Genomic DNA, 25,165 nt, shown 5'->3' on the forward strand with positions numbered 1-25,165 from the left:
GTTGCTGTACCCAAGCCTCTCCAAGCCCTGGAGTTTCCTTGACTTGAGAGCTGAACAATCAAAGTACTAATCAGCCAACCACATCTAGCCCTCCCGACAGACAGTAGATAGTACCAAGTGCCAACAGTAAATAAACTCAGCCGCACTGACCTTTATGCGCCTTCCATTATTAAAAGTCTTGTCAATAGCCAGGCATGGCAGCTCACGCCTTTAATCTCAGCACCCAGGAGGCAGAGGCAAGCAGATCCCTGTGGGTTCAAAGGCAGTCTGCTCGACTTCAGAAGACCTAGGCAAGAATGGGCTAGCCTAGTGAAACTATGGTGATTTGAGTAAGAATGGACTCCGTAGGCTTCTGTCATCAGGGGGTGGAACTGTTTGAAAAGATTAGAAGGATTAGGTGTGGCTTTGTTGGAGGAAGTATGTCAAGGGCGCGGGGGAGTGGGGGACTTTGAGGTGTCAAAAGTCTACACCAGACCCAATCTCAATATCTCTCTCTGTCTCTCTGTCTCTCCCTTTCTGCCTGTGGATAAGGATGTAGTTCTCACCATGTGTCTGTCCCCCATGATAATCATGGACTAAGCCTCTAAAACTGTAAGCAAGCCCCCAACTAACTGCTTGCTTTTATGAGTTGCCTCAGACACGGTGTCTCTTCACAACAATAGAACAATAACGAAGCTAGAAGTCCCGTCTAAAATGTGTATGTATATATGTATGTATATATGTATGTATGTACGTATGTATATTCAGTGAGTTTTTTAAACATCAAACAGAATGGTATCCCAAAACCATTCAACTTAGCAAGAGGCTGCACATCTGGTGACATCATCCAGGAGAGTGTCAATGGAATTGTGGGAGCAAATGCCTGTATGCAGTGAGCAAAGGGGTGAGGAGATGCCCAGGGAGCCAGTACAGGGAGGAGAGGCATTGACTTCCAGATCTTCATCAGAAGACAAGGAGAGAATGATGGCCCCAACCTGAGGTGCAGACAAGCAGAGGGGAAGATATTTAGTCTGTATAATATGTCGTGGACACACCACAGCACTCATAACTCAGCCTTCCTTCCCCTTAATTGGGTTCTGAAGCCCACACTCTCTGTTGGAGGGCATCCTCCGTGCTCAGCACAATTTCCCTTAAAGAAATGAATGAGGAGGGGCATCTGACATCTTACCTCCATAACGTCTGACCTCCACTTTTTGGCATGACCTTCTGAAATGGAAAAATCCCATACATCGTTTCCTTAAAGCAATATTTCTAATATTGTTTTAATTCCATTTTTATCATGCCAACTAATCTGACCTCATAGCCCACCAGTAAGGCCAAGATCCAGGGTAAAAATCTCTGGTGGGAGCAAAGCTCATGATAGCAAAGGCCAGGTTATAGGCCCTTTAAGATCCTGCAGTGGAAGAAACATCCATCATCCATGCAAGTCACTCCAACCTCTTCATACATATGCATAGGCTCATTCTAAACGTCCTTAGCAGAGGGCAGTGACTTGGAACAATGGTAAGAAGTTAGAGAAGAAGAAGCTTTCAACCCCTAAGGCCTTCCCCCCACCCCACAGAGTTTGCTGACGCATAGCCATAGCCAAGGTCCTTCCCATGGGATCCGTGAGAAACGCCCACGAGTGTTCCGAAGGCTGTGGCCACTCTGCTTGGTCCACAATGGAGTCTAAGACCCGAGGCTTTCCCACAGTCTGTGCTGCAGCCAGGTGCCAGTATCCGCAGCTATCCCTTCGGCTCTCGAGCCTGGGATGGCGTCACAGTTTTCCCGAAGCCGGGCTTGCTTTTCACCCCTAGGCTTCCTGATAGTCCCTGGCTGGCTGCAGACCAGATGTAAGATGATAACCATTATGCTTCCCAGTCTGGCAAGCACCCTGCAGGTTATGTGTGGGAGCGCCCAATGGTTTCCCCTGCGATCTATAATCCACCAGTTTTAGGACCTCCCCAGAGGCAGATGCTTGGCTCGCTGACCACGAAAGGAAAGAATAAACCTTGAGTCTGAAACTCCCCGAATCCTCATTTTATCAGTACCACCTTGTTTTCAGGATCACACATTTTTAACTCCATAGCCCCAAAGCTGAGCTGTGAGGAGCTCAGAAAATTATCGCTGACTTTCTGTAGGCCCCGTGGGAGCCCAGTCTAAGAAAGCTCAAGTGTACTGTCCTGAGCATCTCCCTAAGACACGCAGGTTGTTCTCATAGCAAATCCTCCAGAATCCACAACTAAAAAGATCCAAGACCCTCTTTATCCCCACGGCCCTGACCACCTTGGACGATTTGGAGGCATGAAATCTCTTTAAAGTTGTGGGAACCTGTCATCGGCAGCCCTGACAAAGCCTTGGGGATATGCCCACACAGCTGGTTTCATGTGTGTGCTTCTCAAAGGCATGACAAATGAGGAATCTGGTCTGTGGATTTTATGTGCATGATGGATTCAGTGTGCTGCTCTACAAAATGCTTTCCAGACAGGGGAGAGGTGTGAGTGAGGTTGGGTAAGGTTCAACTGGGAGAGAGCATGTGACTCTGAGGACCTTCTGCTAGGTTGTGACTTGGGCTCTATGCATGAAAGGAATGCTGGGTAGGGAGACCTGGAAGAGAAACTTCTCTGAACTATATGTGTGTGTGTGTATGTATATATATATATATGTATATATATATATATATATATATACACAATATATGTCAGATAAACATATATATCTTTGTTTCCAGATAGTAGCGGAACCAGTTGTTATTCATGCATTAAAACCCATTTTGTCTGTGGTTTTTAAATTTCCTCTTCTAGAGGGAAAGAAAGATCACTTAACCCTGCTAGTGAACCTTTCTCATGCCACAGTGAAATCATCTGTTCTGCCGGTCTCTGAATCTGGTGGGAAGTGCTTGACCTCTAGCACTAAGAACATCCTCTGAGAGTGTAAGACCTCCTCCCATGAAGCTGGGGAAGTCACAGATCATGGCTATGCCTTGATGACATTGTCATCTGAGAAAGAGCGACAGGTGAAAACCAGCCACCTTATCCCCAGACACCAGTACAATGTGAGCTAAACGTGTACTGGCGTGAAGGCCTCAATGAGCCAAAATCTCAGACGGACTGGCAGGTGGAAGGGAGGGAGGGTGAGAGAGGAAACTCAGCCAACACTGCAATGGCAATGCACCACACAGCAGCTAGAGTTCTCAGCACAGGACACTGGGGAAATCAAAGGAAGACGCCATATCCACGCACATGCATGTGCGCGCACACGCACGCACGCACGCGCGCACGCATGCAAACACCCCACAAATAACATTGGCCAAAAGAAATTCTCTGACTGGTTGGTACCTTGTTCTGAGAATGAGCTCTCACCTCTCATGATCCCCAAGGCGGCAGAAGCCACACCCACGTTGCCACTTCCTTCTGCTGCTAAAGCCTTCCCTCCTCACTGGAGGGTTCTCACTGAATGGATCCCAGCACTCCTCCCGCCTCACAGATGCTCTCTAGGCGTAGATGCTGCCCAACTATCAAAAGTAGGTTTGGGGGTGGTGGTGCCTGCTTGTCTGGAGCTGGAGAACTGAGTATGGAGAACTTATCGACAGAGTCCAGAGAGGAAACTGCCATTCAGTCAGTCTGCATTAATTAAGGGCTATAGCCACATGAAGGTAGGCCAAGTCAGTCAGCAGGAACCACTGGGACACAAAGAGAGCAGCAGCAGCAAGGGACCGTGAAAGCCAGAAACCAAGAGCAGGGGAGGGACAAGAAACCACTGCTCTGACTTTTCTCCTTTCCCCTCTGTTCTCAGTCAGTGCCTCCCATGGCCGGCTGTTCCAGGACCTGTGAGGAAAACAGGGTCTAGTCCTTGGTGTGGAAAAGCATCTGTCTACACAGAGCAGGCCCCTCAGAGAAGAAGAGCAAAGAATGTGTTTGGGGATGAGTGGGTAGAGACAAGTGCCCAGAGATGCAGATGTCTTGAGAACTTTTCCTAAAGACCCAGAGTGTATTTGTACACCATAGTGTCGTGTGAGAAACGTGTATAAGCAGATGTTAGGCCACATACCCGGCAGTGACATCAAAGGAGCATCAGTAACATCCATGTGACAGATCCCCAAGCTTCAGTGACTTTCAGCATTGAATAATTAAGACATTTTGGGGTTCTTTTCATGATAGCCTTTGAAGTTGCTAAGAGCACTGGGCTGGGAGCACTGGGCCGGGAGTACTGGGCTGGGAGCAGAGCACTGGGCCGGGAGCACTGGGCCGGGAGCACTGGGCCGGGAGCACTGGGCCGGGAGCACTGGGCCGGGAGCACTGGGCCGGGAGTACTGGGCCGGGAGCACTGGGCTGGGAGCAGAGCACTGGGCTGGGAGCAGAGCACTGGGCTGGGAGCACTGGGCTGGGAGCAGAGCACTGGGCTGGGAGCACTGGGCCGGGAGCACTGGGCTGGGAGCACTGGGCTGGGAGCACTGGGCCGGGAGCACTGGGCTGGGAGCACTGGGCTGGGAGCACTGGGCTGGGAGCAGAGCACTGGGCTAGGAGCACTGGGCTGGGAGCACTGGGCTGGGAGCACTAGGCCAGGAGCACTGGCCTGGGAGCACTGGGCTGGGAGGGCTTGCCTTCAGTAATTAAGTCTCCTCCAGAGCTCAGAGCACCCCTGGCATCCAGGGAGGAGTGAGGGCCATCTGTTTTAGCTTCCACCCCTGTAACATTCCCTAAGCATCCTAATAGCTCTTCACAAAGTGAAGACCTTGGATGTCCTTAGGGTTGGAGGAAGACCCTGGAAAATCTGCAAGAGAGGAGATGAGGGAGGCTGGCTCTGTCCCATTCGCCAAGCCTCCGAACGGAGTTGAATTATTAGTCACAAAGATAGTTTGCAAATCTTCTGTTCTCATAATTGGGAACCCTAGAGAGAAGGGCAGAAAGCACACTGGCCCTCCATGCATTATCTTAATCACAGCAGTCACAGACTTCCTTGACCAAATGACTCAGCAGGCACCGATAAGCAAACTGGGCTGCCGCTGGAGTGATTTTGGGATCCTGGAGGTAGAGTTTAGCGATTCCAAAGAACAAGAACATTTAGTGAGAGTTCTCAGTGCAACTGGTATGGAAGCATGCTATCACTGAAGGGGAACGTTAAAAGCACCAAGTGTTCTGTAACTTTACTGTTTCTAGCAGCCTAATCCCAAGAACGTGAACAGGAAAGATGTTGTGGTTTGCCCTGAAGTTACTGTATTTTGATGCTAATTCCACTGCCCCAAGGACAGCTGCCTAGTCAGGGACTCAGAACTCAGGTGACTTCACCAGACCCACCTCTCCATTGAATTTGTAAAGTACTGGTGAGGGGCAGGTACAGGATAGAAGGAGGCCTGTCATTGGAGGAGAAGGAAGGATGGGTGGGAGAGAAGTTTGAAGGAAGAGGAGGAGACTAGGGGGGAGAGAGGGAGGAGTCGGGAGCGAGATGGGGGATTAGATTCAGAGAATAGGGTTAGAGAAGACAGTTGGCGACAGTTGAACCAGTAGAACCTGAGGGGGGGGGGGAGCATTGAACAGTTGATATAGTTGGCAGAGTTAGTAATGAAAAAAGTGGGAAAGGGACTGTTTAAGTACACGATGGGGAACTGAGAGAGGAGGAGACAGGAGATGGAGAGAGGGGAGAAGCCATGGCAGGTGATGTTAAGATTCTGTTCTGTGTATTTATAGGTTGTTATTAATGTTCTCAAGGGATAGATGGTACTGGGCTTTGTATGTTTAAGTGGGCAATTATATCTTACCAATTGGATCTAAGATTACTGTGTTGTGTGTTCTTTTATGTGAGGGTTTGAATGTAGGAAAGTGTGGGGCTGGGATGTGTTTCCACCAAGATATCTAGCAGATATCTTGAGGCACTGAGGTGCAGGACCTAGAGGGTAAAAGACAATCCTTACTCTTTTATTTTTATAATTTTACAACAACAGAAAGGGTTGGCATCTTTGGGGACCTTGGCATACATCACCTGGTGATTGGATCTGAGAAAAAAATATCAATGCATTCTCTGGATTTTGTAATCAAGGCTGTAGCATGTGCCCAGTGGTCACTGGTTTGCCCCCCTTCTTTGGGGCCCATGCTTAGAGCTATGTCGACCAGTGTTTCCTGGTCTCTCTGTTTCTTCTGATGCTCTCATCCTAGGGATTTCTTTGTAGAAGTCTAGTGTTGGTTTGTATTCTGAACATGCACCTCCTTGAGATCAGGCAAGAGTGAGATAGGCGTGGTGTTCTTTGGTGTAGACCATACGGTACCTCTAAAGCTGTCGGCCAGGGTCGGAGACAACAGCTCTCATGTTTCTAGAACGAAGTCACGAATATTCCGGCTGAGGGAACAGCTTGTCCAACAGCCCCGATGATCTGTCCTTCCATAAAGCATCGTCAGCATAGGCGCCTTGGCGACTCAGCTTTGTAAGTCTGGTCAGACTTGCTGGGGTACAATGGTACCCTAAGAAATCCCCATGGGTGCCCTTTCCATAAAATCACATGCTGTGGAGTAGACTAGAAGAAATTCTTGACAATGGACAAGAGCGGTTGGAAACTTAAGTAGTAAGTGGGAGTCACTAGTATTTCCGTGTTAGTCAGGCCCAGGACGATTGGGAGAGAGTGGTCCTTTGAGCATGGTAGGTGGGACTCATGTGGTTTTCCCGGCAAGGCTGGGAGATGCTGCTCATTCACAGGACACTTGGCGTCCTATTGTATGTCTCTTGTGCACGCTCATCCTCCTGAGGCCATTTTCAGATTGCAGGGAGCCATTCTGAGCTTCCCACAAGGGCTTGGGATTCTTGTTGTTTTTTTGTTGTTTTCTGAGTGGAACCCCAGAAATAAGGAAGCAGCGTCCACCACCGATGCTACCAGTTCATACAGTGCATCCAGGGATGTCGGGCCACTCTCCTTGATAGACTGATTGGCTCAGAGAATGTACAGCTTCCAAAGAAGCTTGCTTGAATGTCTTTGCATGGCTATTAAGGTTCCATTTAGCATAGTGAGATTACCCCTATTGATCAGCTAGATGGTAAAGGTACTATTTAAGAAATATCAAATTATTATCATGGAACCAAATCAATACCTTTCATTTAACTCTGTGAAAATGACTCCTCGTCCCCTTCTCCTACTTGCATTTTGCAATATTTTATCTCCTGGGTCAAAGCCTGTCTTTCTGGATGCATCAGATTTCTTCTTTACCTCCTGACTCTGCATGGTGGTCACCTCTGTACCAGGGCTTTGTCTTTCTGCTTGCAGGTCTACCTCCCAGAAGCTGTTTTTAGAACACTGTGTTGGTGGGGTGCACTTCCAAAGTGTCACTTAATTTTTTTTTAAATCCACAAAGTAGCGTCTGCATTGTTATAATTATATTGCCCAATACCAAGGTAAGCCGTAGGTTAGGAGCACGTGGACCCCTCTGAGAGTCTTATAGCTAGAAGATTAAAAGATTAAAAGTTGCTAATAGGATCAAGGGAACCTAACCTTTGTGTCTTGCTATGTAAGGTTGTACTACAATTTTGTCTGTATTTAAGTCATTAGTTTCACTGCATTAGATTCACATGCATGGTTTTACATGTGTGTGTATGCATTTCATGTGTGTATTTTCAAGATTCCTGTGTCCTTACCCTTCACCCCCCTAAGACTTCCTAACTGGTCTGACCACACACATCTGTCTGTCCCCCGGAGATTTCTCCTCCTGTTCTCTTGGATCTACAGTCTAGACTTTCCACATTGTTCTTTCTTGCTTCGTGCCTTCATTTGGCTGAAATACATTTCCTAAAGCAAGATGAACTGGAGGGAAACACTTCTGCTCAGGGAGATGATTTTATGTTCAATCTGCTGTTTGACTTGATCAATAGTTTGCTGGGATTTAGAATTCCGAATTGGAATTTTCTTCAAGAACTTTGAAAACATGTGCCATTGCCCTCTTGTTAGGCTGATATCCCAGCCAGGAGGAGTGAGGACTAAGGATAACCCAGTCAGGTGCCCACGTGTTTCTTTTCTGTGCAGCTAAGTTTCCAAGGGGTTGTCTTTGTTATAGAGAGTGGGCCAGGCCACTGTGTTTCTACAAACCCTGTGTTTTCACTCCTCTCTCAGAGATGCTAACTGTGGATTGGCTTCTCTGTTGAAGGTACAGTCTCCCCACAGCTCTAGGTTGACAGCAGTTTGGGCCACAGCTCTTAAGTGGTCTGCTGTCTGGCTATGAAGCCATCCAGAACCCTAAGAATTCTAGTTGTAGGAATAATCTTTTTTAAAAAGGCACCCTTTTCTTCAATCAGTTATCCAATTTTCTTTCACTCATATATATATATATATAAATATATATGCATATATATATATATGGCTTAGAGTATATGTATATATATACACATATATATATGGCTTAAATAGACATAGATACATAGATACATGGATGATAGATGGATGGATAGATAGATAGATAGATAGATAGATAGATAGATAGATAGATAGAGTGCCAAGTGAACCCTTATGCAAAGGGTCATTGCCAGAGGGAACAAGGACGCCACAAAAAGACTAAGTCAACTAATCTGAACCTTTGGAACCTCCCATAGATGGACTCGTCAATCAAAGAACATACATGGGCTAGACGTAGGCCCCCTGCACATATCTAGCAGATGTGTAGGTCGGTCCTTGTGTGTGTGTCTCCCAACCACTGGAGTGGGGACTGTCTCTGACTCTGTTGCCTATTTGTGGATCCTGTTCCCTTAGCAGGGCTACCTGGGCTGGCCTCAGTGGGAGAGGATGTGCCTTGTCCTGCGGTGACCTGATGTTCCAGTGTGGGTTGGTGCTCAGGGAGTGCCCCGCCGCTTATCAGGGAAGAAAGGGAGGGTTGGGGGTGGAGGGGGCTGTGTGAGGTGGGGGGCCTGGAGTAGAGGGCAGGGACTGAGATTGAGATGTCACCTGAATGAATGAATGAATGAATGAATGAATGAGAAAAAGAATAAAGTTATAAGGAAGAGGAGGAGGAGGGGGAGAGGAAGGAGGGGAGGAGGCAGAGGAGGTAGAGGAGGAAGAGGAGGAAATGAAGATGAAAAGGGAGCGAAAGAAGATCTTTAATTAACTCAGGGCAGAGGTGTCCCGAGGGAGCAGAGGCGACCACGGGCTGCCTACATTTCATGGTTTTACTGTCTGTGTTGCCTATGGCTCATCAGTTCTTACTGTCGCTCTTTTTCAGCAGCATAAATTGCAAGGGTATCCAACAAAGAAAATCAAATCAAGAAAGCTAGACCCTCTCAAAGGCCAGAAGGTCATTGCCAGATGTGAGGAGAACGGCTTCTATTTCCCAGGTATGCCCTTCAGACGCGTTCACTAATGAACGTGGCACCGGGGAGCAGTCAGCCCTGAGCCCTCCCCAGAACACGGACATTTCATGTGTGGTACTAAGAAAGTCTTCTTCTCAAAACAACGCTTCTTTTCCTTCCCGTATGTGAGGCGAAAGAGTACTAGAAAATGACATTTCTTCTCACCTCTCATTTGCATAGTGAACAATTTCTACGGCAACCTACTGTGTTACACATGTGTATAATATTCTGAACATGCCCGTCTACATTTATTTGTTTTATTTGTGGAGTAGGGGCAGGCGTGTGTGTGTGTGTGTGTGTGTGTGTGTGTGTGTGTGTGTGTGCGCGCGCACGCGCGCGCGCGCGCTAGCACGCGCTTGTGAGAACAACTTGGAAAACTTTATCTTCCGCTTCTACCACATGGGTTACAGAGCTCAAACTCAGGTCGTCTGGCTTGACCGCCAGCGCCTTAACTTCCCCAGTCATCTCGTCAGTCCCAGACGGGCCTGTGTGATACAGTGAACAAATTCATGAACATTCTTGTCTTCAGGGAAGTTGCTTCTTACCAAGAGACATAGGGTAGCCACAAAGTAAATGGTAAAAATGCATAGTCTGTTAAATACAGTACTGTAAGGGAGGGAAAAAAAAATAAATGGATCCAGAGAGAGAATCGAGTGTGTCATAGAGGAGGCTGCAATTCTAAATCGGGTGGCTCAGGAAAAGCCCCTCGGAAACAAGACATGAGGAGGCCATGAGGAAGGAGGAGATTCCATTAGATTTATCTAGAAGAAAGGCCCCAAGCTGGACTGTGAGGAACACATCTCAGGAAAGGCAGACAGACTAACTGAGTTGACTTGAAAGACGTACCCCAGACATCCTGCAAGATGCGGTTCCTGCAGGAATCAGCCAGGAGCATTTAGAATGGAACCACGAAAGGGGCATATATGGGCAGTGAAAGTAATATCCGGCAAGAGCTAGCAGTGAGGAATGATATTTCGTCTGGAGATAGGAAAGCAACTCTGGCCAGGACTGGGACACAAGAGATCACGGATAAACACTAAGGCTGTCTTAGTCAGGGTTTCTATTGCTGCAACGAAACATACGACCAAAAGCACGTTGTGGAAGAAAGGGTTTATTTGGCTTACACTGTTTCATCACTGTTCGTCCCTGAAGGAAGTCAGGACAAGAGCTCAAACAGGGCAGGAACCTGGAGGCAGAAGCTGATGGAGAGACCGTGGAGGGGTGCTGCTTACTGGCTTGCTCCCTGTGACTTGCTCAGCCTGCTTTCTTCTAGAACCCAGGAACATTAGCCCAGAAGTGGCACCACCCACAATGGGACGGACCCTCCCACATCAACCACTAATTAAGAAAATGCCCTACAAGCTTGCCTTCAGCCTGATCTTATGGAGGCATTTTCTCAATCGAGGCTCCTCTCCATGACTCCAGCTTGTGTCGAGTTGTATTAGCGATAAAACTTTTCAGGGAGGTTAAGTATAGGAGTTTGAACTTTGCTCTCAGGGCATTGCGAGTTTAAAGCCCGGAGATAGACTGGAGAGATGGCTCAATGGTATGGATAAAAGACCTGGATATGAAGTGTTGGTGCCTGTGAGGTGCCCAACAGAAAGTGTTAGAGAAGCCACTGGAGTCTGGAGTTTGGAAAGGAACTCTGTATGGAGACACAGCTTCTGGAACGTGAACTCAAGGATGGCCATTGAAACATGAGAAGGGTCAGTAGGCAAAGGATAACCTTGGAGAAACCCTAGAGAGGCCCATAAGGAACCAAAACCTAAAGTTCAGAAGCCTCGCCCCTAACCAAATTTAATTAGATAATCTCTCTAGGTCGTGAGAAACAGCTTCAGCAAAACATTTGGCTTATAGTCAGCATGTGGATAGAACTGTCAACTAAGCTCTCGGCTTTGAAGTCTGGGAAGCGAGCTTGGAGCTGCTTGGATGAGAGGAGATCCACGAGAAAGGAACCAAGCATCTGAACTAGTGGAAGCATGCGAGAATGCTGTGCTGAGGGGATGGGCAGGCATGAGGCTTCCCTCCTTGGGGCTGAGAGGGGAATCACAGGAAGCTATTTCTGGGGAGACATCTCGATTTTCTGAATTTCCACCACGGAGGCGATCCTAAGTGAACCTGCCTCTTAAGTGGAACATACAAAGGACCGTGTCCCAGGCAGATGGCTTATGGACTGGGGTCTGTTCGCTGCCAGGACGACAGGGAAGGGAAGCATGTCAGATGCTCCAGCATCAATCTGTTTGCGCCCCGGCCGGGGGACAGAGAGACAGGGCTAACACCACAGCCACCTAAAGTACCTTCTCCCAGTGTTTAAAGTCAAGGAATCGCCTTTAAATTGGAGACTTCAACTTCCCCTGCAGAGTCAGTTTTTCTTAAAAAAAAAAAAAAAAAACATAAATAAAAATTGTAGGAAAGTTATAAGGAAAATAGAGAATTCTTAAATTCTCCTTGCCCAGATTTACTAATTTTCAGCCTTTTGTCACATTTTATTGTCCTGAGTCTTTTACTTTTGCACATTTTCAATTTTCTTCCCTACACACAGACAGACATGCACACATATAGACAGACACACATGCACACATATAGATAGACACACAAACATACATAAGCACAAACACACACAGATATGTACACAGACAAACACATATAGATACAGACACAGACCTGCTCACAGACATACACACACAGACAGACAGATATACACACAGACAGACAGACAGACAGACACACACATGTCTTTTCTATACTTTAGAGGTTAGGTAGCTCTCATCACAACCCTGTTTTTCAAAAACACGGGTGCCATCCTAACACAAGCACAGTAATGACCTTCAGAGAATCCACGTTACTGCAGCGTTTCTGTGCCTCGTGCCTTTGCTGCTTTTCTGAGAATGGCCTTGCTCTTTGGACAGATTCTAAGCCAGAGTCATGTGTTACATTTGGTTCGCATGCACCCTTGTGCTTCCTATTTTGTTTAAAAGATAAGGTCTCACTCTATAGTTCCGGCTGGTCCAGAACTCGCTCTGTAGACCAGACTGACTTCAAATTCATAGAGATCCACCTGCCTCTGTCTCCCAAGCGCCAGGATGTAAGGTGTGTGTCACCACACAAAGCTCCTTATTGTAGAACTCTTATTTAACCTTTTTTTTTTTAAGTGTAAACATTCACGGCACCGACATTAATGGTAGGACAGTTACAGGACGACCTTACTCAATTTAGCTTAGCTTAGAGTTGTTTACGTTCCTGCCCAGAAGACAACCCGGGTGACGTCACCCAGGTGCCATCTTGCTCAGCGGTGAGTGATGTCCATCTGTCCACTTTAGTGATAGTAACTTGGACCGCATGGTCGGTATGAGTTTGTAATTTACCCTCAAATAGGTTTTAACAATCTACTGGGGGGGGGGGTTTCTTTCCCATAACTGCTGTTCAAAACCTCCCAGTCCTTCCTCGTGAAAATGGCTGGTTTAAATGGCATCGGCAGAAGGCGGCACAGCAGTTAGGAACTGGTGTCCATCGCCTGAAGATAGGTCTACACTGGGGCACACTCAGCCTGGCTGCTGCTACTGCAATCCTAGGATCATGGCAAGGTGGTCCCTTGTGGCCCTATCTATTGGAGGACTCCATGTGGGCTCTCTAGAGAGGAAGTGACTATTTCCTACAGGGTGGAAGTGGGCAACCGGTGGATAGCCTGCTCTATTCAGACTCTGACAGGCAAGGAGGAAGATTCATTTCAAACATGATAAGATTATCACCGTGGAAACCGGGCCATTCTTCCTGCCATCCATGACAAGAAGCAACTTACACCAGGAAACTCATATCAGTCTCTACCCTGCATCATACGTACAAGTTACAATGGGGGAAAAAGGGCAGAGGAAGTGGGGTACCCCTTTAAATATGTTTCTGGCCGGCTAACCCCAAGCTGTCCCGCATCTGAATTCCCTCTTTCCTGTATTAGCTGTTTGACAGCAATCACTCAGCAACCTGGACCTCAGTTACTCTGTCCTTACAAACCCCTGCTAAGATTGTGGCACCAACAGCACGGAATCACATGCTACACTTTGTTAATTACATATGCTTACCTTAAATGTACGGCCCCTGTGCCCGGTCCTCAGCACAGCACTACACATACCTGAAAAAGATGATCAAACCGGCCAGACATGGTGGCTCACGCCTTTAATCCCAATACTTAGGGGGAAGAGGCACACATATCCCTGTAAATGCAAGGCTAGCCTGGTCTAGTTAGAGAGTTCTGGGCCAGCTAGAGCTACAAACTGCGACCCCATTTCTAAATAGATAAAAATATAAGATTAGAAAGATATATGCAATGTTCTATTTGAGTATAACCAAAAGACAAATTACTTGCTGGTCTGGTTTTTCCTCCCTTCCTCCCTCCCTTCCTTCCTCCCTTCCTTCCTTCCTTCCTTCCTTCCTTTTTTCTTTTTCTTTTTTAGAAAAGCCATGGCATGTGTCCAGTTACCTTTTCTTTCTCTAACATTAAGTGAAAAGTTGATTTAGCTGGGCACTTACATTTCCTTTTTACTTTAGAAATTTAACCACCCACTCTCAGTCTCTGCAGGGCATAGGATTAGAATAAACAGATAAGGAGATTTGGTGATGGGAGGTGCCCAATAGGGAACGTTTCCAGAACAACCAGCAGGACAGATGCTGCCGGTGCTGAATGAGCGAGCACTCCTCCTGCACCCCTGAAACCAGAACATTCTATTTCTCGCCTTTGCACTCAGCCCCAGAAGGTAACAAACTGTATCTGACTTTTCTCTTCCTCCTGCACGGATTAAAAGGGTGTGCTCATTTAAACAGATGTATGCTGTGGCCCAGCACTGAGAACAGTGGGAGCAAACCCGCCCCTGTCCTCACGTTTGTGTTTTCTCTGACTCTTCCAGGGGTTGTGAAGAAATGTGTGAGTTCCTCCCACGCCTTGGTAGACTTCAGGTATGGTGATACCAAGGTCGTACCCATCTCCTTCATCACGCCTATTGGGGGCGCCATGCCCTGTCCACAACTTCAGGTACCTGTTCTCTGATCCCTTCTGGGACTCTATAGCAGCAGTTCTCAACCCGGGATTCACAACCCCTTGGGGTTGGGGGTGGGGATGGGTGGGGCACATGACCCTTTCATAGCTGATGCGGAAGACCATCAGAAAACACAGATGTTTGAATCAGGATTCATAGCAGAAGCAAAATTACAGTTTTGAAGCAGCAACAAAATAACTTTATGGTTGGGGTCACCACAACATGAGGAACTATATATTAAAGGGCTGCAGTGTTAGGAAATCTGAGAACCACTGATCTATACCATCCACAGACTTTAGATTACAGAGGATGCCAAGGTCACTTTGTGGCCCTCTTGGGCTCCAGCAGGGAAGCTTGTGTTTGGGCAGGAAAAGTAGCAGCTAGTTACTGGTCCCCATTACCTAGTAATTTCTCTGCTGGTGACTGATGGGTCAACTCCCTCTTATGTAGCTGGTCACTGCATAGAGTGGCCTATATAATATCTGGAGACACTTGTCTCAAGGGGGAAGGAAACTATGTGACTCCCAGACTCCTGAAGCTCTCAGCACAGAAGACGGCATCCATTATGTTAGAACCAGTGATTTCTGTGACCTTGTAGCTTGTAGCCGCCGACCTGTGATGTCATAATACAGTGGCCCCCCGTGTGCCTTCCACAAATGAGACAGACAAATGTGTTCTCATCTGATTACAAATGCATAAGCATTACACCATGTCTGGATCTTCTCCCTGCCACCATCTTGACACCAAGATGGGACAGCAAAACAGAAGGAAAGCCTTTCAAAGGCTTGTGTTGCTGTTTCCTGCACGGTGCAAGCTAGGGAGGGATCAGATGGGTTAGCCTTGGCCTTTTCCTACTTCCTGGCTCAAACCCACAACACACCTCCAGCACCCTTCTCCTGATTACTGACAGGTACCTGACAGCCTCTTCTGCAAAAACTATCTAAACCTGTGTATGACTTAGTTGGGGTTTTACTGCTGTGAGCAGACACCATGACCAAGGCAACTCTTATAAAAGATATTTAATTGGGGGTGATTTACAGGTTCAGAGGTTCAGTCCATTATAATCAAGGTGGGAGCATGGCAGCATCCAGACAGGCAGAATGCAGAAGAAGCTGAGAGTTCTACATCTTCATCTGAAGGCTGCTAGCAGAAGACTGACTTTCAGGCAGTTAGGATGAGTCTTAAAGCTCACACCCACAGTGACACACCTACTCCAACAAGGCCACACCTACTCCAACAGGGCCACACCCACTCCAACAGGGCCACACCCACTCCAACAGGGCCACACCTACTCCAACAGGGCCATACCCACTCCAACAGGGCCACGCCTTCTAATAGTGCCACTCCCTGGACCAAGCATATACAAACTATCACAGTGACCTTCACCATGGATTTCATGTCTATGCTTGGGACTGACGATTCACCAAATCCACTCTTCCTTTATCTGGGGGACAGCCCTTCCAACACTGAGGACACGGTCCCCATCTCCCTATATCAAGCACCCTAGATATTCTTTCACCCTGGCTTCATTTCTGCCAATCTCTCTGAGTTCCAGAATCTTCTCCGTCTTGCTGACTATCCCTGGACCCCTGCCAGCTGCCAAATGCCTTGGGTTTTCCAAAGTGCTCAAAAAATTGTAGGTGCGACAAATCAACTTAGAGAATTCTGGAACCCTTTCTTATCTGATTAAAAGAAAAAAGGAAAAGAAGAGAAAAGCTCTATATGACTTTCTCACCGGTACCTGCCAGTCATCTGGAGTGGTCTTGAAAAAAGCTTAAATTATGTATGAACTCTGTGAACAAATGACTTTCTCCTACAGGTTGGGGATTACGTGTTTGCGAAAATCATGACAAGCAAAGGATTTGACTTCTACGTCCCCGCCATTGTTATAGCTCTTCCAAATCACAATGTGGCTTCAGAGAAATTCTACACAGTTTTGAAGTGTAACAACCGAAGAGTAAGTGGCCACCCCAAAAAGGGCTTTCCTGCTGGGCAGAAGACGGAGGAACACGCTGTCCACACCCCTACTCTAGAGTGCCTTGTGGTTTGGATTCTGCTCATGCTGAGAGCACATGGTCTTCTTGTTTCTATGTGGGAGAGTCACTTGGGTAGAGCTGGACAGGCTCACTGTGGGCGCTCTCTCTCTCTCTCTCTCTCTCTCTCTCTATCTATCTCTATCTCTATCTCTATCTCTCTCTGTGTATACATTTCTTCTCTCCCCCTCCCACATTCTCCCATACTCTGTATGCGTTATACACATGTGTCTGTATGCATGTCCAGATGTGTGTAGAAGCCAGAGGCTGCCACCAAGTTTCAGCCTCCACCACCTTCCACTTTATTTACTGAGGCAGGGTCTCCTGCTGGAATCTGGAGTTCACTCAACCCATCTAGCCAGCCAGGGATACTGGCTCCGCCTGAAAAGTGCCCATGCAGCCTTTCCATAGGTTCTAGGGACCCAAACAACACGCAAGCTTGCACAGCAATCCCGTATCCACGGAGTCAGCTCTCCAGCCTCAGTACCGCTCTTTTGGGTATCTTCTTGTGCGCCTCTGCCAGTCCTGTAGATAGAGGCACCTCCTGGTGCCTTCTCAGTCCTGTCCTCCTCTGCTACCTCATGGTCCATCTGTTGGATGTGCATCCCCATGTGCAGTTCTGCTTGAGACTATCTACTGGGAACAAGCAAGCCAGGAACATGTAAAATGGCGTCCCAAGACCAGCCTCGGGGAACGGAGAGATGTGCACAGGATGGCCTGAGGTCCTTAAAGAAAGGTCTCAGATTCCAGAGAGTGACTTTGTTGTTCACCCCAGGGCAAAAAGGCCCTGGGGACCAGAATGCTATGATCAGGAGAAAGGACATTGGAAAATATGCTCATAGAGATTCTGGAAACCTCAAAGCAGGAAAGCAGGACGTTTAGCTACAGGGTTATGGTCACAGCTACCCAGAAAAGAGATGGCTGAGGTTGTAACAAGAGGCAAAAAGATGTGTGTGCGTGTGAGTGTGTGTGTGTGTGTACAGTGTGTGTCTGTGTAGTGTGTGTCTGTGTGTGGTGTGTGTGTGTAATGTGTGTGTAGTGTGTGTATGTGTATGTGGTGTGTGTTATGTGTGTAGTGTGTGTTTATGTGCATGTGTAGTGTGTGTAGTGTGTGTATATGTGCATGTGTAGTGTGTGTGTAGTATATGTGTGTATGTGTGCTGTGTGCATGTAGTGTGTGTGGTGTGTGTATGTATGTATAGTATGTGTGTAGTGTGTGTGGTGTGTGTTGTATGTGTGCATAGTATGTGTGTTTGTGTGTTGTGTGTCTTGTGTATGTGGTGTGTATAGTGTGTGTGTAATGTGTGTGTAGTGTGTGTATGTGTATGTGGTGTGTGTTATGTGTGTAGTGTGTGTTTATGTGCATATGTAGTGTGTATGTAGTGTGTGTGTATGTGCATGTGTAGTGTGTGTGTAGTATATGTGTGTATGTGTGCATGTAGTGTGTGTGGTGTGTGTGGTATGTGTGCATAGTATGTGTGTTTGTGTGGTGTGTTTCTTGTGTATGTGGTATGTGTGTATGTGTGTGTGGTGTGTGTGTATGTGTATATCTGTGTGTGTGTGTGTGTGTATAGTGTGCGTGTGTACATTTGCAACTAACCAGGATAGACTTAGCAATTGACCTGGAATTTAGAGGAATGACAGAAAGGAAAAAACTGACTTTAATTCAGGAAAAAAAAAAAAAAGACAATGCAAAGCTCTGAGCTTAACCTGCTCCTGAATGGCCTCCTCCACAGGGTAATGACCAGTAGCTATGATAATGCGGCTTGAGCTGCAATAATGTTGTTCACAGATCAAGGGCTTCCTGGGTTCAATGACATGACCTCTTTTGGTGCAATTGCAGGAATTTTGCCCTCGGAGTGCTCTCATTAAGATCAGCCAAAACAAGTATGCTCTGTCTTGCTCCATGATAAGATCATCTCTGGTCGAGAACAATCCAACAGGGTGAGTACACCCAGCTCGTACCTCGCAGGGATCAACTTGGATCTCATTTGTACACGAGCAATGTTCTACTGCTGAGATTTGCACTGTCTGAGACTAGGGGACAGGAGGGGAGACACAAGGCTCAGCTCTTTGATTATCAATGTCCTACCACTGAGCTACTGGTTCTCACTGTAATCTCGGAGGCAACCTCGTTTTCACTGGTCCTTCATAAAAATATCTAACCCTGCCTCAAAAAGGAAGACACTGTTCCCTAACTGTCCCCTGACCATCCCTTCCATACAGGGGGGTGGAAGTGAGGTACTGAAGTGGCATCCCAGATAAGTATGTTGGCAGGTGACTCAGGGTCCCCAGGGTCTACATTGGGATGAACCAAGCTCCACCCGAAGCAGGGGAGTTACTCGGAGATACGCAGGCAGATTGGTCCAGTGTCCATAGGAGAGACTTAAGGCCCAAGTCCCTGCTGCTGGCAAGAGTTCACTCAGCTGGTGTCACAGAACCATGACCTCGGAGTGAAAGTCACACAAAGAAGAGGCGGGTGTGGGGTTCAAACAAGAGTTGTGGTGAGGGGATTCTGGAAACACTTCTGATTTCACAGAGTGCATCATTTTCTGTCTCTCTGTGTGTCTCTGTCTCTGTCTCTGTGTGTCTCTGTGTGTCTCTGTCTCTGTCTCTGTGTGTCTCTGTCTCTGTGTGTCTCTGTCTCTGTGTGTCTCTGTGTGTGTGTGTGTGTGTGTGTGTGTGTGTGTGTGTGTGTGTATGCCTGTGCCTGTACATTTGGAGAGCCTGAGAGGATGTTGGGTTCTTTTTCTATCACATTCCTCATTATTTTAAAAGACAGAATCTCTCATTGGCTGACCAGTGAGCTCCCAGTATCCCCGTCTCCACTCCTCAACACAAGGGTTACAGGCACATGGTGCTATGTCTAGCTTGTATGTTGTTGCCAGGGGTTTGCCTGCAAATCTTGCTCTCACAGCAAACCATCTCCCCAGCCTTCCTCTGTACACCCTCACTCAACATTACAGGAGCACCAACACAGAGAGACTGAACCGGTAGTCCCCACCCCTGCTTCTGATCCTGGACTCCTCACCTCTGCTCATCCTCCTCCCATGAGTCATGGAATTGTCCAAAACCTGCTAGCTGGTTCCCACACCCAAGGTGCCCCCAGGTTATTGCGATCCAAGCCTGGAGATGTTCTTCAGTTCTGTGGAGGCCAAGCGCTTTGTGCATCTGCTCTGAGCTACTCCAGCCCAGGCCTGCCCCAAACTCATCAAACCCAGGCATGTTCCCTGAGGGTTCAACGATTAATCTTTGAATGCAAAGTGTTCTTGCACCATTTCTCTCACCTAAAACCCCACCTCCGTCTGTGTCCCTCTTTATCCTATCCCAATCTCTCCCTTTCTTATTTTTTTTTTAAAGATTTATTTATTTATTATATATAAGTACACTGTAGCTGTCTTCAGATACACCAGAAGAGGGCATCAGATCTCTTTACAGATGGTTGTGAGCCACCATGTGGTTGCTGGGAATTGAACTCATGACCTCTGGAAGAGCGGTCGGGCGCTCTTAACCGCTGAGCCATCTCTCCAGCCCTCCCTTTCTTATTTTTAAATGCCTTGGTGTTTTGCACTCCTGTGTCTGTGTGAGGGTGTTGGATCCCCTGGACCTAGAGTTACCCTGTGGATGCTGGGAATTGCACCTTGGTCCTCTGGGTGCTCTTAACCACCAATCCATTTCTCCAGCCGCCCATCTTAGGCTCCTATTAGTGTGATGTAGCCTGTCTCCCAGGTCTCACTTATCCCTAGTCACTCCTCCAGGGCATACTAACTCCTTCTCAACACCAGGTCTCTGTGCTTTTCATAAACTATGTGTTACTTTCCCAGAAGACGATTTCTTAGCCACCTGGGAAAGTCCAAGACTGAACTCGAGTGTTCCAACTATCATGAAATGTCCTGCTACCTAGCTAGCTTCTCCTTAATACTAGGGTGATCCTACTGTATCCTGTGTGGGTTTTCCTTAGGGAAATTGCCCCGTGCTAGATGCTAGACTGTCTCTCGGTCTACTTTCTGTCGCTATAACAAAGGACCTAAGGCTAAGAACTTTTCAAATTAAAAAAGATGTTTGTAGTTCAGTTTTGAAGGTTGAAAGTTCAAGGTCAGTTGATTATCCAATTGGCCTCTGGTAAGGGCCTTTCTGGTCACATCTGAACACGGGAGCTAACATGGTGAGATGAAGAAGCTAGAGACAATGGAGGAACTAGGCTTGTTCTTACATCAAACTGCTCACTCCAGGAGACCACAATAACCTCTTAAAGAAGCCAAGTCCCCAATGACCCAATTGTCTCCTACTGTCTCACCTTTTAAAGGACTCATCACCTCTCCAATGGCCACATTGAAGACCAACCCAGCAGCGTATGAACCTTCAGAGAAAAAGAGCCTTTAAATTCTAGTCCATGACAAAGTAATATGAATGTCAGTCTAGGTCTTGACTATTTCCACTGAGTTCAACATTATCACCGATCACATTTTAATTAAAATGTGGGTTCTTCCCATATGAAGAAGAACTGTTGTTTCCCACATTCCCTGAGCTTTATTTAAATTTCTTGGCTGCTAATTATCTGCTCTTACCTCTAGAGCTTCACACAGGGGATATAGTAATCGACTCTCGAATTTCCTTGAATTTCCATTCTAGGAGCTAGGTTTAACTTTCCCAAACAGAAGCCATTTTCAACCTAATTCTAGAGCTTAATCAGCCTCTGCTCCTAGAGCCAGGGCTGAACCCCACAATTCAATGTGGCCGTTCTCTACTCTCTGTGCACCCTTGGGTCCTCTGCTGGTACCTAAGTCTCACTTAACACCCACAACATTTCCCTTTGCATGTCTGTAGTGAGTCCTCAGACTGTTATACCAAGCCGCCATGATTGAGAATCTTGATTCTCGTGTTCATGTTTAGATGTCATTAAAGAAACGTACCACAGGTCGTGACTCCCACAGGACAATAGTTTCAGGGATTGATTCATACGTGTCTACCAAGCCAGGGCCCCACACTTTCAGACCTGTGGGTAGACCAGCAAGCACAACATCTCGGTTTCTACCATCTCATCCTCTTTTCTTCCTTCTTGGGGCCTTCAGTGACGACTAGAAAGCATCTCCTACAGGTAGTTCCCTCTCCTGTCCTCAGTGGAGGGTTTCACACAGAGAAAGATGGGGAGGAGACTATTCAGAAGAACTCTACGATCAAAACTGACCAGCAAGGGTTCACACAATTTTCCATTTCCAACCCATGCTTGACAGCTAAGTGACTCTCAAAGACCTTTAATAAGATCGGCTTACAAAATATGTCATCCCATTAGCAAAAGTTTCCCTCTCGGAGGACAGCACCGGCCTCTGTTCCTTTGCCTCAGGAAATGTGTGACACAGGGGCCAGCGACTTCTCTCCTCCTCTTGTGTCACCTGCTGAACAGGTCTACTGAGGGGATGTGACTTCTCCACCTTCCCTCTTTCTCTGTGTTTTATGGAGTCATACATAACCTTTCTGAATGAGAATACTCTCTAACTGCTCTAGAACGTTTCATTTCAAGAAAACATGTGATTTCTCTCGAGATCTCAGGAACTCTAAGAAGCAAACAGTATGGGATGAATTCTCCCACCACCCTCCTATTTGGAATCCTTTCCCCTCATCCAGGCAGAGATGTCCCTGGCCTTCTCTCTTGGGATCCTGTTCCTTCCAATCAGATCACTGTGGCCTCTGATTGCTGCAGGGGAAGGCACCTGGTGGGTCTGATGCTCTGGTTTCTAATTTTCTCCCTGCAGAGAAATCACCTCAACCAGGTGTCCCGATGTTATCTCCAGACTGGGGGCATCTGGCAGGCCTGAGCAGAATTCAGACACCTGGTGCCCTCTAGCTGCAAATCCCTCCTGTAGAGCTGGAGTCTACCCTGCCCACTTGACAGAGCAAGGCCCGGGCAAGTCAGATCTCTAGAAAAATGTTCTCTTGAGAAAGTTTGTGATCTCATAGTCATAATAGCAATAGTTAACAAGAGTGACAATATTCCAAATGTGGTTTCAGGAAAGTCAAGTAGGACTAATCATTTTCATTAGACTCCAGAAAAAAAAATCTGATTGGCACTGTGTGATCTTGGGGACACTGTTGTGTGTGAGACTGCCAAAAGAATTTCCCAGGACTTGGCGGTGGCTTGTTTGAACCTGTGGTCAGGTCAGTATTCTCTGTTGCACAAACATTAGCTTCCCCTTGTCTCTCTTTTGAGCAGCTGTGTGAATTTCACGGATTTGGGCTTATGTCTCTGTGGGAAGGGTGGTTCCCTGGTGACTTAGCCTCCTTCTGGACAGGGCTCAACAGCCTTGGGATTAACTCACTGACTGAAACATGAGTGCTCAGTCTGGCCTTGTGTGTACACAGCACTTTCCTCACTGTGGCTTGGTTCCTCCTGAGAGAGGGAGCTGGGCATTAGAAACCAGCGAGTCTGGGCATTTCGTTAGCTTCCTTCATCCCTCAGTCAGATGGGAGCCCATTTTTTATCGGTGCCAAGCCTTGAAAACTAAGCAATTCAGCAAAGCATCTGCCTGTGGATGACCTATGTCGTCCATAAGGACAAAGGCCATTATCATGTCCACAAGGAACGGGTCGTGGTGTCCTCAAAGTCACAGAGACTCTCAGATCAGTGCCATCAACCTCTTGATCTTCTGCCTCTTCAGCCGTCGATTTAGAGTCCTTCTGATCCCCCCACAAGACATCATCATATCATTCCAGAGCAAAAGAGTCACTGGGACAGTGTAGAAAAGAGGCCTCTGGGAGCCAGCAGGAGAACCAGTCCGTCTATTGGTAAAGTTCCATCAACTGAAGAGTTGGATTTTAACCCTAGAAACAATGTAGCGTGGTTTCTCAGAACTTTCTCCCTAGAAGTGAGACCAGAAACTTCTAGAGAGCCAATTAAGGCAGGGTAACTGGCTCCTCACTCTAACCCACTGTGTGCACATTTTGATCCTATTTATAATATTATAGATTGGACGTCCCTAATCCAAAAATCCAAAATCTGGCATGCTCAGAGATGGGAAACTGTTTTAGAACACACCCGATGCCACAAATGGAAAATGTCACACCTAACTACAGTCACAGCTCAGAGACATCCAAGATACAGTAAACATTAGCGTGCACAAGGTGCATAAAGGTGGGAAGCACAACTGAGCCTCACATTTAGACTCAGATTCCGTCTGCAAGGTATCCCATTACGCATATGCAAATAGTCCAAAATCTGGAACTCTTTAGTCCCAAAGATTTCAGATAAGAGACACTTAACCCTGTATTTGGTCAACTTTTAACTTATAACAATTAAAACATTACCTAACCTAATGCTGCTTTAGTGTGAGCTTGAACAAAATAAAGCCACTGAGTGGGTCATGTTCAGTCACAGGTATGGCCTATGTCCCTAGGGTCAGGGCAGTCCTTCCTACCTCCATAGCAGTTGTGACCAAGAAGCAGAGTAAGGGGAGGGAGAGAGCAAGGGCAGAAGCTTGCACATCAGCCCTGTGCGAGGACACCTCCTTGTAGACAGGGCAAGCCAATCTCCAGCCAGATGATCTTCTGGTCTCCTTGCTAGTGAACACACATGGTGCACTTAAATACATGCAGGCACAATGCTCAGAAAACAAAAACAAATCTTTAAGCGGAAACAGCTTTCTCCAGATCAAATCTCCCTTTTGTTCTATGTGATAACTTGTCTTGTTTTGTTCTTGTTCCAAAAGGAGTGCACAGTCATCTGATGAATTAAAAGCAACCAGCAGCCCCTTTTAAATCCACAGTCTAACGTGTCCAAAATAATCATCGTATTTTGATTCTAATTCGTATAGACTTTTTTTTTCATCAGTTGTGTTTGCTCACATTTTTCTTCAAAGCCAAAAGCTTTATTGATTTTCTTTATTGTGTTTAACGGCCGCAAAACATCTTTTTAAAATGTGGGGAACATGGAGTTGGAGAGATGGCTCAGTGGTTAAGCACACTAGTTGTTCTTTGCCAGGACCCAGGCTCTATTCTCAGCATTCACATGGTGGCTCGCACTGTCCGTATCTCTAGTGCCAGGGAATCCTACCCCTCCCTCTGGCTTCTGCAGTCACCGGGCACACATGTGGTGGACAGACATAAATGCAGGCAAAGCACCCATACATATAAACAAAAATAAACAGGCATGAGATTTTTAATGTAAGAAGTGGAGAACATATTAATTCTATTGGAATCTATTTCTCAGAGGCAACTGTTTCTAATTCACTTGGATGTACCTAGTCCTCTTTGCCTATTCACAACCCTAATAGCAAAAGTGAAAATAAATGTATTCTCTTTAGTAACTTTTTCCCAGTTACTAATGAATTTGTTACCTTTTTCTATAACAACGACACCTGCTGTTTATTGCCTGCCTAAAAACCCTATTAGTAGGTGGTCTTTAACTCCTTCATGTGACCAGTCCCTATGAAAGATATATATAGCTTCTTGGTCCCCCTGCCCCTCCTCCCTCGGTGGCAGGTAGGCAGGTCCCTGCTTACTCCCTGTATTTGTAGAACATGGACACTCCTCCATCCCCCACCCCCACCCTGCTGTCCTTTCTCCTTGCCCTTACCCCTAAGAAGCTGTATGTTACAAAGTCTGCCCTTGGAGAAAAGCAAAACAGAATCAAGTTAGCTTTGAGTGGGGGTAGCAGAGTAAGGGACAGGATAAGAATTCAGATTTCATAGAGCAGGTGTCCCCAGCATAACCCCAAGGCATGGCCTCCATATGTCTCTAGGCACCTGATCTCCCAGAGATTTCACATCAACAGGAGCTCAGACCTCACAAGATAGTTTGTGTGTGGCCCACAGGGTT

At 46.9% G+C, this 25,165-nt stretch overlaps 1 protein-coding gene across 5 annotated transcripts in view; it reads left to right on the plus strand.

The window, feature by feature from the left end:
* Positions 1–25,165, plus strand: part of Vwa3b (von Willebrand factor A domain containing 3B) — a 169,098-nt gene that overhangs the window by 141,769 nt on the left and 2,164 nt on the right. For all 5 annotated transcript variants that reach the window (XR_015628847.1, XR_015628846.1, XR_015628845.1 and 2 more), the window contains 4 exons: positions 9,168–9,279; positions 14,193–14,317; positions 16,141–16,278; positions 18,198–18,298. Coding sequence is in view for 2 of the 5 variants with exons in the window: in XM_087567260.1 (XP_087423386.1) it covers positions 9,168–9,279; positions 14,193–14,317; positions 16,141–16,278; positions 18,198–18,298 (476 nt within the window). In the remaining 3 variants the exon portion in view is untranslated. The remainder of the gene's footprint in view (positions 1–9,167; positions 9,280–14,192; positions 14,318–16,140; positions 16,279–18,197; positions 18,299–25,165) is intronic.

This window comes from Rattus norvegicus, chromosome 9, assembly GCF_021556685.1.
Source record: "Rattus norvegicus strain SHRSP/BbbUtx chromosome 9, alternate assembly SHRSP_T2T, whole genome shotgun sequence".
Lineage (NCBI taxonomy): Eukaryota > Metazoa > Chordata > Mammalia > Rodentia > Muridae > Rattus > Rattus norvegicus.